The sequence below is a fragment of the Mus caroli genome, unplaced genomic scaffold (genome assembly GCF_978045245.1).
Source record: "Mus caroli unplaced genomic scaffold, Mus_caroli_1 scaffold_19, whole genome shotgun sequence".
Lineage (NCBI taxonomy): Eukaryota > Metazoa > Chordata > Mammalia > Rodentia > Muridae > Mus > Mus caroli.
In genome coordinates this window covers 260391-273794 of record NW_028227274.1, presented here as the reverse complement: position 1 = coordinate 273794, position 13404 = coordinate 260391, and the positions used below count along the sequence as shown (strand labels likewise).

General features: G+C 40.4%; 1 protein-coding gene across 29 annotated transcripts in view; it reads left to right on the top strand.

Moving 5' to 3' along the window:
- Crem (cAMP responsive element modulator) overlaps nucleotides 1-10371 on the top strand; it is a 70623-nt gene extending 60252 nt beyond the window's left edge. For 5 of the 29 annotated variants that reach the window (XM_085833594.1, XM_085833595.1, XM_029472203.2 and 2 more), the window contains one exon: nucleotides 5159-10371. In XM_085833594.1, coding sequence (XP_085689720.1) covers nucleotides 5159-5303 — 145 coding nt within the window. In that variant the 3' untranslated portion in view covers nucleotides 5304-10371. Of the gene's footprint in view, nucleotides 1-4762 lie in introns of all 29 variants that reach the window. The other 24 variants (XM_029472204.2, XM_029472200.2, XM_021150204.3 and 21 more) reach the window with 18 other exon arrangements.
- The last annotated feature ends 3033 nt before the right edge of the window (nucleotides 10372-13404 follow it).

Genomic DNA, 13404 nt, shown 5'->3' with positions numbered 1-13404 from the left:
AGAAGAGTGCATCAGATCCCATTACAGATAGTTGTGAGCCACCATGTGGTTGCCGGGAATTGACTCAGGACCTCTGGAAGAGCAGTCAGCGATCTTAACTGCTAAGCCATCTCTCTAGCCCTATTATATTCTTTATGATAAGTTTGTTTTATATATTTTTGTGAAATAGTATTCTGGTAAGTACATTTTACCCCTTAAATTGGTATTATAGATAGAACCTGGGACCTAGGGCATGCTAGGCAAACATTGAGATACATTTCTGTCCCCAATTTTTTAGCTTCTTTATTAGCAAAATAAATTTAAGTATTAAAGCATTGTTTTATATTTTATCATTCTAACTACTCTGTATTGTTTTTACACCAGCACAATAAAGTACATGTTCTTTTGACATTCTAGTCATGTATAAATAAAAAAATAATGGAACCTCCTCATGTCCCTGCCATCTAGCTAATGGCTAATGTTGTAGTGGGAGCGCTTGCAGTCCTCTCTCATCTCCCACTTGTTTTCTGAGTCTGTCTCTTGAGCGCCTCCACTTCTCTCCCTGCTTAGGTACCAGCCTGCCATGTTAAAAACACACTTAAGTAGTAACAGTTTATTTACTCGACTTGCATATTAATTCTTTAGTTATTGTGGAGAATGGTACAACTCAGTTTGATTTTCAAAATGAACAGAGTTGCCTTAACTGTTTCCCAGTATATTTTGTCACCTATTCTTTAGTGTTAGAGTATATCCTAATTGCAAGAAAATAAAGCACGTTAGGTGGGGTCAGCTGCTTTGCTGGTCTGTAGAACAGAAGTAGACTGTGGTCTTTGACAGTCTTATTAGATGTTTCCAACCTAGTTAATCTAAGTTGTGGCAGTGGTTCTTTAAATGACAGTTTGGGAGCTAAGAGAGATAAGTCAGCAGTTAAGAGCATTTAGTGTTCCTCAGAGAACCTTAGTTCTGTTCCCAGCAACTATATCCAGTGGCTCACAGTACCTTGTAACTCCATGCTCCCTCTTCTAGTATTCAAAGGCACCTATACAGGCATGTGCTTGCACACACACACACACACACAGAGATAAAAATAAGGATTGGAGAGATGGCTTCTCTCTCTCTCTCACACACACACACACACACAGATAAAAATAAGGATTGGAGAGATGGCTTAGCAGTTAAGAGCACTTAGTGTTCTCGCAGAAGACCTGGGTTTGATTCCCAACTCTCACATTGTGGTTCATAACTTCCTGTAATTCCATTTCTCAGGTGATTGGTACCCTGTTCTTGCCTCCATAGGCACCAGGCATGCACATGTTGCACATACATAAATTCTTGCAAAACACCTATACACATAAAAATAAGACTGAGTGTACACCTTTTCGGCACTTTGGAGGAAGAGGCAGGTGGATATAATGAGTTTGAGGCCAGCCTGGTCTACATAATACAGTTCTAGGCTACCCACGGTGACAAAAACAAACAAACAACTATAACAAAAACTTTTATAAGAAACAAAAATAAATCTTTTTTTAAAAATTCAATTTCATATACCGTGTAACTCCTTAAGTTGGCTACATTTGCCAAATTTATTGCTTGCCTAGATCAGTAGATGGTGAATACACATACATTAGAAATAGGGTGATAAAGATAGAAACATTTATCAGTGCTCTATCCCAGGTCATATTTTTTCATCAGCAGTGTTGTTTAAAGATCCAGAAGGAATGGCTGGAGAGGTGGCTTAGAGGTCAAGAGCACTTGCTGCTCTTCAGAAAGAACCAAGTTTGGTTTCCAGCATATAGGTCAGACTGGCACACACCTATATTTAAATTATGTAATTAATAATTACTGGCATATATGGGAAATCTTTCTGGCAGGTACAGAGGTATGTACAGCCAGAACAAAGGTCTCTTGTGTCTCCAGGGACCGGGCTCCTTGCTGCCCCATCTTCAGCATGTACATTTTTGTCATCAGGACCACAGGATGTCTGCTGTTGGTGATGACAGGAAGAAAGGAGGAGGGCCTGTGGTCAAAGAGTGCAGATATCTCAGTTCAGAAGACGTTCCTGTCTGCTTTTACTTACATTTCATTGGCTAGAAATAGGGCCCCACTATACGGGACTCTGAGGAGAATTATTTAGCCTGCCAGTGTCAGACTAGAGATAGCTAGAGAAAAGCAGCAGCATATGGCTCTTGGGTGACTCAGCATTAGCTTAGCAAATTTCAAGCACTTGTTCCTCCAGTTTCCTTACGTCTTACCCAATTCTGTGAGCACAGAGTAATTCTAGCCTCACTCTGGAAATGAAGACCTGGAGTTGGAATGGTTAAGTGGCAAGTTGGCCAAGATCATAGAGCCAGGGGACCAGAAGTAGGCTATGCTGCCTAGCAATTCTTTCTTTCAGAGCCTTCCTCTGTCCTTATAGCAAGGTCACCTCAAAAGGATCTTGATGTAAAGTCTGGACTTCATGGAGAAGATGCAGGCTTTACAGTTAGCAAGAGCATGGTCAGGTATCAGCTGACATTGATAACAGATAATTATATCCCTATCACACTTGTCAGCAGTAGCTTTGATTCCTTGTAGCCTGGTCACCATTTCCTGTTTAGCTTGAAATTGGCTTTGAGACGGTGTGGCCCAGGCTGGCCTCAGACATGTGCTTCTCTTGCCTTCCTTCACCTTCTGAGTGTTGCTGGTACAGGTGTGCAGCACACCTGGCTCTTCACCCTTTTTCTGCAGTTGCCATATGATTTCCTCTCCATGCTGAGCAGGTATTTGGTCAAACTCAAGCCTGCAAACCGAGCTACCTATTAATAGAAGAAACAGGTGTTCTCCACAGCTGAGAGTCCTTAGGAACGTGCCAACCACTTGTGTGATCACTAAAGCTTTGTGCTTGGGACATTTTGACTCCAGTCACATCTCACACACAGTGTCTGATACAGACTTTGGATATTTACAGTAAGCAAGGGGTGAAAAGCTGACCACCCCACAACACTGTATTTAAATTTTCATTTAAAATTTGTATGGGAAGACTGTCTTCCTTTTATATTTAGAGTTTAATATATTTAATGATGAAAACATAGGTACTTATAAATAAATTTCAATTCCCTGACTGGCAGCTATTCTGGGAGTGTGCTGACCCTCCCCACAGTGCACCATTTGGATTACTGTAACCCCTGCTTTACCAGGCTCCATTTACTTTGACATGTTTTAGTTTTTTCACTGCTCAGTTGTCCAGCCCTTGGTGAGTTCACAGGGTGAGTACAGCACTCTTGGCTAGGAACTAGGGCTTGTTCTTTTTCCTGCAGCCCATCAAGATTTCAACATTCGTTTTCTGCTGTCTTGCTTTGCATGAGGAAAGAGACATCCATTCCATGAGAGCCAGTTCTTCTAAAAATACAGCAGTTGGCCATGTCTGTTGTATGTGTCACAGTTGGGGAATGGTATTGCTAACTGACATTGCAGTGACTGGTATCTACCTTTGTGAAATCAGTTGAGTGACAGTGACTGGCAATTTCTGAGAACTAAGTATTCCCAAATAAAGCTTTATCATAAAGCCTCTCCTTAGAGCAATTAAGTGAAGTAGCCTCTATCCTGTCCCACTTTTAAAAAAAGGAGAAAATGGGGACATAAAAGTGACTAACTTTATCTTTGTTAGTTTCAGTTATTTGGGTGCTTGTTGGTCTGTCTTTTCACTTTGGTTGCTTAATGTGATGTGAAATGTGTTCAGTTAGCTAGTAACTGCCATTATATTTGTCTGTCTGTTTATTTATGATAGGCTCCCAAATACCTCTGACTAGCCTTGTGCTTGTAAAGTAACTGAGGCTGGCCCGGACCTTTTTTTTTTTTTTTTTTTTAAATGTGTATGTGTATTTGGCCTGAGTGTATATCTGTGTAACACATGTATGCCTAGTGGCCTGGAACTGGAGTTATAGACAGTCGTGAGCCAGCATGTGGGTGCTTGGGATTGAATTTTCCAGGTCCTCTGGGAAAGCACCCAGTGTTTGTAATCACTGATCTCTCCAGCTCTTGGTTTTGTATTTGTGGTTCTGCTGTCTCTACCTCCCAAGTGCTAGGTCTACAGACATGTACCACCATGCCAGCTTCCTTTTCTGTATTTGTAATTGTGGTATTCTAACACTTGTCAGCTTAAATTGTCTGCATTGTTAAGTTTTGTGTCATGATATGCCATTCTTTAATTTTCACAAGCAGTGCCCATTTTCCCTTAGTGCATAAACATCCATGTGTTTTATTTATTGTTATAATTTATCTATGTTGTGTTTTCTATTCAGGTTGTTTTTGAAAACTGTGACTGATTGTTTTGTTGAGATTTAGTCTCAAAGTACACAACTGTTCAATATTGGCATTTGAGACTTCATAGGATTCTTAAACTCATTTTCATCAAGTGACATTTTCTTGTTGTGATGAGCATGCATGTTTTTTGACAACCAAAAATTAACTGAGAGAACAGAAAGGATCTGTGAATGTCTTAGTAGGGATTCTGCTGGGAGTGTGGTCCTTTCATTGTTGTTTATTGTACACTGAGGGTCTTTCTTGTCGTGGCATGGATGGCCCAAGAGAACACTGTTTGGGAAAAGCTACCAGTGCTCCTCATTTGGTCTGTTGTTCTCTACAAAGCATCTGCTTTGCTCTGTTTGTTGTGTAGCTTTGTTTAACTTTCCTAAGGTTGGTTGGCTGTTGACTGGGTAGAAGGGGGGGGGCAGATGTTCACGGAGCCATTCTGGATTGTGCTGGGAGGTTGTTCCTGTTGTCATTTGCCTTGTGTTGGTTCCAGGGAAGCTGCCCGGGAGTGTCGCAGGAAGAAGAAAGAATATGTCAAATGTCTTGAAAATCGTGTGGCTGTGCTTGAAAATCAAAACAAGACCCTCATTGAGGAACTCAAGGCCCTCAAAGACCTTTATTGCCATAAAGCAGAGTAACTGTGTTTGACTTGGACCTTGTTGACTGTGAACTCTAATGGGGCAGGCGATGCAGCATCCTCATAATGGCCATGTGGACTTGTAGATGGGTCTCTTAACCCTTGCTTAAGAATACAGTCTGCTGTAGAGTGTGAATTGGGAATACTGTTCCATGGGTTGGAATGCAGCTCCCCTCACATTACCAAGCTTGCTCTATTGCCAATAGCATGCAACATATGTTTTGTTTGCCCTTCTGCTTCTACTTTTTTCAGGGAAGCTGCTAAAGAATGTCGACGTCGAAAGAAAGAGTATGTGAAGTGTCTTGAGAGTCGAGTCGCAGTGCTGGAAGTTCAGAACAAGAAGCTTATAGAGGAGCTTGAAACTTTGAAAGACATTTGCTCTCCCAAAACAGATTAGTAGAAATATTTAACTATGAACTGATTACAGCATGTACAGTTGCTTTTGAATGCAATACAATATATAGCCGGCAAGAATTATGGCTTTTTCCTTTGTATCATTCATCTAACTTTCTAAAACTAACATTCCTAAGATGCTTTGTTGTATTTAATTTGCTCTTACCTCTAAGGTCAATTTTTTAGAAGAGACAAACTGTAAAAAATGTATGTAACAAATTCTTAAAATGAAGTATTTGTAAGACTTGTTCCAGTGCAACATATTTACAGTTCCCAGTCTCTCTGTCATGAATAGTGTCCTATGCAATAAAAGTTTTGCAGGTTTTAAGAATCATTTTAGGAAAGGGTGATCAAAGGCAGTGCATCTCTCCAGTAGTAAGATAAAATCAACCCATAGAGATACCTCAGGAAAGAATGAAAGGAAGTGTATCCTGATGACATGACTACATGAGAATAGCCTACAAATGAATTTATGCATTTATAGATTTTTATAATCGTCACTTTGTAAAGAAAGTATTGTATTGCTGTCCTTGGGTGCCACAGTTGAAGACAATTTTCAATAGAACCATGTTGGTTGCTCTTTGTACTATTTGGTATTTATTTAAGTATCTGAGCATTTACTACAGCTTCCTACTATGTGTGTAGTATATGAATTTCTACAGAAGTTTGTGCTGCTTTGCTGTTATCTAATGAAAGAGACAACATATTTCCATTATCTGGAATGAGTTCCACAAGTATGAATTTATTGCTACACTGGATCAGCAGCCTTGCAAATACTGGGCCATTTCGTAGAGGTCAACTGCAGGGCTCTAGGAGCAGAGTTCAGTGTACAGCGCTTGCCTGGCATGTGCCAGGCTACATGTTCAGTTGAAAGGGAAGACCTCAAGCTCTGCAAATGGAATGGGGGCCGGGGGAAGAGGTTAGAGGTCAGCCTTTGTGCTGTACTAGGCTTCCTGCTGACCGTCTGGAGAGTTTCTGCTGATGACCCTCCGTTGTGAATTCTTGCAACCTCAGGAATGTTAACGTTTAAAAAACAACCCAATATGTCATTTTCGATTTTACAACTTGGATCAATTTTGTTTTGCTCTTTGGAATGTAGCTATGTACATTTGTCACATAGGTTTAGGCTGGCCTTAAACTCACAATTCTCTTGCCTCAGCCTTCTGAGTGCTTGGATTACAGATGTGGGCCATAATATCCAGTTTGATCAAGTATTCTTTTATAAAATATTACTTTCTTTTTAATTGCCTGTGTGTATGTCTATGTGTATATGAATGTGGGTTCCCAAGAAGGCCAGAAGCTTCCCTGAAGCTAGAGTTATAGATAGTTGTGAGCCTTCCAACATGGGTGCTGGGAACTGAACTCAGGTCTTCTGCAAGAGCAGCACGTGTTCTAAACGACTGAGCCATCTCTCCAGCTCCATGATCAAATATCCTTATGCCAGAACATTCAAATGAAATTCATTACAATTGTGATAGCTTTGTTACTAGTAGCGTCCATAGTTGTTTTTATAAGGAAAAGACTCAAGGTATAAACTCGGATCCCTAACCCTATGCTGCTATGTCATCTTTCTCTCACCAGCAGGTACTGATTGGACAGCGGGCTATAGTCGCTGCATTGCCTATGGCTGATCTCTGATTTGTTAAGAACCTGCCCACCTTCCTACACTGTCAACAGGGTTGATAGTGGATCTGGTAGTGGGTAGGAGGTGGTTTGGCACCCAGTTGCCATTTCCTTATCTATAACTTTTCCTTATATATAACTTCCAAAATGTAGGTCCTGGTTTTGTTTCTGTTGCCACGATAAAATACTCTTGATAGAAACAACTTAGGATAGAAAGAGCTTAGTTTAGTTCACAATTCCAGGTTGGATAATCCATCAAAGCATGGAAATCAAGGCAACAGGAATTTGAAATAGCTGGTCACACACACACACACACACACACACACACACACACACACACACAGAGAGAGAGAGAGAGAGAGAGAGAGAGAGAGAGAGAGAGAGAGGACAGGCACTCACAGCATCTTGTCTTTTCTTGTCTTGTCATGTTTGTTTGTGAGACAGGATTGGGTCTGGAAAAGTAGTAAATAGGCAACTAGGAATGACTTCTGTGGATTGATCAGTGCTTAAAAGCATTCATAAAATTAAGGACAGCTTGGGAGAGAGCTGGAATTTGGGCTAAACTCTCAGAGATACACAGGAACTCATTTTCCTTCTCATCTAATTTCTTCCATAAACCAAGCCTTTGCCACTCATTCAGAACCATCAGATGTTGCCTGTTGTCTCCCAGAGAACAGAGTGAGCAGTAACTTGGAAGATTTTCGTGAACATTGTATGTATATCCTGTACTTCAGTGTCATGTAGAATTGAGAGCTGTCACTGTATCTCCCCCACCCATCTTCACAGGTTTAGAATCTAGGTTATGGGACGTACAAACGACTCATACTGGATTATGAGATTACAGCATGATTGTAGACACTTTATGATGGTAAGTCCCATATAATGGGAGGACACAGAAAATACATTTATGTACTCTTTGTTATGTCCAGCGCACACTCTCTTCTATGTGTCCAAAAGGCTCTTTAAACCAACACATTTTTTCCTTGCACATACCAAAACCAGATAATTTTGGCATGTGAGGCAAGCACAAGGGTCACCAGTTGGCTCTCCGCAATATATCTGATTCCATTCTGCTTCATTGTAGCAGCTCCTTGCTTCTAGAAACTCAAATGAAATGTGCCTTAGTTGTGTTTTGAGATCACTCATGTCCTAGTTTTGTTTCTGTTGCTGTGGTAGAATATACTGACAGAAAGCAACTGCAAGTTGAAAGGGTTCATTTTATCTCAAGTCCAGGTTGTACTCCATCAACGTAGGAACACCAAGGCTGCCGAAGCTTGAAGCTGTCATGTTACATCTACAGTCAAAGTAGAGAGAAAGAGTTCCTGGCTACTACTGCAATCCCTCACTTCACGCTATCTTCCCAGGTGATTCTACATTGTATCAAATTGACAAAAGGAATGGTCACAATTTGATCCTTTGTAAACTTGACATGCAAAAATATTACTTTAAAGTCACACTCTTTTATCCAAAGTCTCCCACTTACCTCATGAAATATAGGCAAACTTGAAAACTCACCAAAATCTTAGAAAGTCCAAAATATCTTAACTGAGAACCTTTATAAAATGAAAAACAAGTCACACACTTTCCACATGTTTACATGTTCACAACCTTATTCTAAGCAGGAAGAATACACCATAGAAAATGAATTGTCATATCACAACACCTCCACAAATCAGCAGTCAGAACACCAGGTCTTACAGGTGCATCTCTAGCATGTGGAGCTCACAATGCAGTCTTCTTCATTGTTCTGAAAGGCTTTGGTGGCTCCATCCATCTAGCTCTTCCACTTATAGCACACACAACTCCTCTTGCAGGCTTAGGCCAGCTCCATATCTGTATTTATTCTTGGTGAACATCCCACAGACTTTAATATCCTCAGATAATTGAGGCTTCACTGGCACATTTTTGTGCCATGGCCTCCCAGGGCCTCTGCAGCAACTCTTGTCCCAGTGTGTCTGCTCTCCAGGATGCCCTTTCATCCTTTCACATCTTTCATACCGTCAAAACCAGAACAACATGGATGACATACACAGCATTACCAACTTCTGCTGCCACCTGGGATGTAGCTAAGCCCTCTTGGGTGCTGACCCTAAGGAAAGCACACTATTGGTGCAGTGAACAAGATTTTGTATGGTGGTACAGATCTCTCTATCCATGACAGCTGCTTCTACAGCACTGGCCTGAATGCTCTCCTGCCCAAATTTCCTCTGCCAAGCAAGCCTGTCTATTTCCTTTAAATTCAACATAACTAGGTTTTCAGAACACAGACAATAAAGGCAGATTCTTGTATAAAATAACACAGGAATGGTCCCAAACCCAGCCAGTCCTGTTCCCCTCTGAAGCACGGCCAGGCCTCTTCTGTCTTTCTTTCAGTATCACTGTCTTCCAAGCTTACATAAGAATAGTCCATGTGTCTCTTCTTCCAGCACTATGGCTTTTCTAGTTGTCTTAGTCAGGGTTTCTATTCCTGCACAAACATCATGACCAAGAAGCAAGTTGGGGAGGAAAGGGTTTATTCAGCTTACACTTCCATATTGCTGTTCATCACCAAAGGAAGTCAGGACTGGAACTCGAACAGGTCAGAAAGCAGGAACTGATGCAGAAGGCCATGGAGGGATGTTCTTTATTGGCTTGCCTCCCCTGGCTTGCTCAGCCTGCTCTCTTATAGAACCCAAGACTACCAGCCCAGAGATGGCACCACCCACAAGAGGCCTTTCCCCCTTGATCACTAATTGAGAAAATGCCTTACAGTTGGAACTCATGGAGGCATTTCCTCAACTGAAGCTCCTTTCTCTGTGATAACGCCAGCTGTGTCAAGTTGACACAAAACTAGCCAGTACACTAGTCCAACACACCAAATGGCTCCACCTTTCTCTGACAGTTTCCAAGCTTAAAGGTCTTATGGTCAGATTTGTCATAGCAGCAAGCTTACTATCCTTTCTATTTGTTTCCGTCCCAGTTTCATTACTTTTGTTGTGATAAAGTAAACTGACTAAACATTGGAGGAGTTTGTTTTAGCTCATAATTCCAGGTTACAGTCCATCATAGCCGGGAAGTCGAGGTGGCTGGAATTTCAGATAGATACATCACATTGGGTCAAGAGGAGACAGAAATGATTGCATGCATTTCTGAGGCTCAGTTTTTCTATACTCTGCTACAGGGTCCAAACCAGGGATCATGCTGCCCATTTTCAGGCTAGATCTTCCTATCAGTTAAGGCAATCCAGATAATCCCCCACAGACATGTTGACATGCAAGCTGGCTCTAAATAATCCCTCAGTGGTACTTTCATCCCAGCTGCTTCTACATTGGTTAAATTGATAATTAAAACTAACAATTCCAAAGGATACAGATGAGATTATAAATGGTGGTATGTGTATGTGTGTTATACAAGGGATATATTTTTGATAGTTTTTGAGAATTTCTTTTTTTTTAAAGACATTTATTAGAAAGTAAACTGTGGATCCATTTGAGTATACAAATTTTAATTATTATTTCATTTTTTGTAGATTTGTTAATCTTTAACATACTCAATTTTTTATCACCAATTGGAAAATGATACATATTTTCAATTATAATTGTTGTGTTTATTAGTGTGTGAAGAAAATACTATTTAGTCAATGAGAAAGAAACCATTATTCCTCTTCTATAATGAGTATGTATTCACCCTTTACATTTGTTTACCTGTTCCACAATACACTTTCATAGAGCAATCATTTCTAATGGTGATTTGGCCCACAAAATCCCTTCATTCTGGCATACCTCTCTTAAACTTTGAATTCTTGCTTCCTGCCATAAAAACAAACAAACAAACAAACAAAAGCAAAAACAACAAAAAATGTAGCCCAAGATAACAAAACGTTTTTTCCAAACCAAGGCCCCACTTTTGCAAACTATTGTTTCTGTGTTAGTGAGGAATTCTAGCTGCAACCAAAGCCTGGGTAAGAAGTCCTTTGCTTTTCTTCTGGGGGCGTTCCTCAAGTCAGCAGAAGGAGCGGGACTAGGAAGTGTACTCTAAAGGGATGAGCTTCAGGTTTTTGCCAAAGTCAACTAACAGGGACCAGATTATCTTGCTGGAAACAAAAACACATTGGACAATCTACATGGAACAGTTTTCAAGGCTTTGGATATAAGACAACAAGGGATAGTATTTCTCACAATACGGGAAACAAACAGGATGAATTTTGCATGCACAAAATTTGTTCTCTTAAGAGATCTTTCCAGACCGTGTTTCAGAAGTAGCAGCCTGGGCACCATTCCAGTCCTTCCTTCAAGTAAGAGAGAAGATGAAACTGCAGAGAGAGGGAGAGAGAGAAAGGCAGAGTGTTCAGGTCAATTGCTTAAGCTGCACAGGAGTGAGCATACCTTCCCCCTCATATTTGGAGCCATATATGTAAATTACCCAGTGCTAGGAAAGACCTATCCAAAGAACTGACAGTCTGTGATACACATAAAAGGTCGTGAATAGAGCCTATTCTCACTAAGCAGACTGGGAAGCATTCTAATTTGTTGGTCACTGAATAAAGTACACAGAAAAGATTTGTCTCTCCTCAGCCCTAGGACATGGCACTTCTCCCATCCCATCTAAGTCATCTGAGAAACTACACTCCACAGGCTTAAATTATTGTCTACAACTCAACTGTATTTCAGAATAAACTCCAAGACTGTTTATAGAAAGTAAAAATGTCTAGCTCCCAACAGGGTAGACTATAATAATTAAAGAAATGACCACATACACAAAAGATGAAAAATAGATGACTTTTAAAAAGAAAACCTCTACCAACTGAAGGGGCACATCCTAAAATTATTAACAAAGGGCAAGAAAAGCCTGCTCACCAGAAATATAGGGAAAATATAGACAATAATAAAACCTGTAGGAATGAAAACCAGTTTCAGATGGAGTAAGACACCACAAAGATGAGACCCAACAGGAGACAATAACAGTAATCTTGAAATCATAACAATAATGATTCCAATACTAACCACAGGAGAAATAATTACAAAATTCAAGACCATTGTTGCACTGCAGGAAAAACACTAAGTATTAAAATCCTATTTAAGTGGATCACAAAGTGTATTTAAAGAAACAATTGCTAATAAGTTTCTATATTTAATAAAGACTGAGGACTCACAGGCTGTAGGATATCATCAAAGTCACACAGACACACATGAGAATCTATTCAAAACTCGTAATGCAGTGAAGGTCATTAAAGCATCCAACGAAGGAAGAAACTTTACAAATGAGACAAGAGAGAAAGATAGTCAGAGCTCTCAGGAGTGTGGGAGGGGGACAGGATGTGGGGGCACCAGGGTGTCAACAATGTCTTCACAGGACCCTAAGAAAAGCAGTCACACTGGAGTGCTGCATATAATAAAATTATTGGTTCCCAAGATCAAAATACATTCCTTCAAGACAAGAAAGTAATTCTTGCCAGGCGGTGGTGGCACACACCTTTAATCCCAGCACTTGGGAGGCAGAGGCAGGTGGATTTCTGAGTTCCAGGCCTGACTGGTCTACAAAGTGAGTTCCAGGACAGCCAGTGCTATATACAGAGAAACCCTGTCTCAACTCGCTGCCCTCCACCCCAAAAAAGCAATTCTTAGCTCATGCAAAAGCTAGAGAACCTACACTGAAAAAAATGTTGAAGGTACTCCTTCAGACAGAAAGAAAACAACACGAAATGGAAACATTTCCAGAAAGAAGGAATGAGGTGCACTGGAAAGTGGTAGCTGTATGGACAAATCTGAAATCATTTCTACTTCCCAGTTTCCCCAAGATAATTAAATAATAATAATGATAATATATTTTAGAGCTTATACCATCTGAGAAAGTAAAATGCATTATGGTGTCAGGGAGACAGAGACAAAGTAAAACAAGATTCTCTCTCTCTAAACATCTTCTCTTCAAAATTTCTCTTTTCGGGCTGGTGAGATGGCTCAGTGGGTAAGAGCACCTGACTGCTCTTCCAAAGGTCCGGAGTTCAAATCCCAGCAACCACATGGTGGCTCACAACCATCTGTAACGAGATCTGACTCCCTCTTCTGGAGTGTCTGAAGACAGCTACAGTGTACTTACATATAATCAATAAATAAATCTTAAAAAAAAAATTCTCTTTTCTAAACACCCCACCTTTTATAATGTTACTTCTTATTTAATATACTAATTATTGTTAAAATATTTTCCTAAACTTCTTTTTTTTTATTACGTATTTTCCTCAATTACATTTCCAATGCTATCCTAAAAGTCCCCCATACCCCCCCCACTTCCCTACCCACCCATTCCCATTCTTTTAGCCCTTGCATTCCCCTGTATTGGGGCATATAAAGTTTGCAAGTCCAATGGGCCTCTCTTTCCAGTGATGGCCGACTAGGCCATCTTTCGATACATATGCAGCTAGAGACAAGAGCTCCGGGGTACTGGTTAGTTCATCATGTTGTTCCAACTATAGGGTTGCAGATCCTTTTAGCTCCTTGGGTACTTTC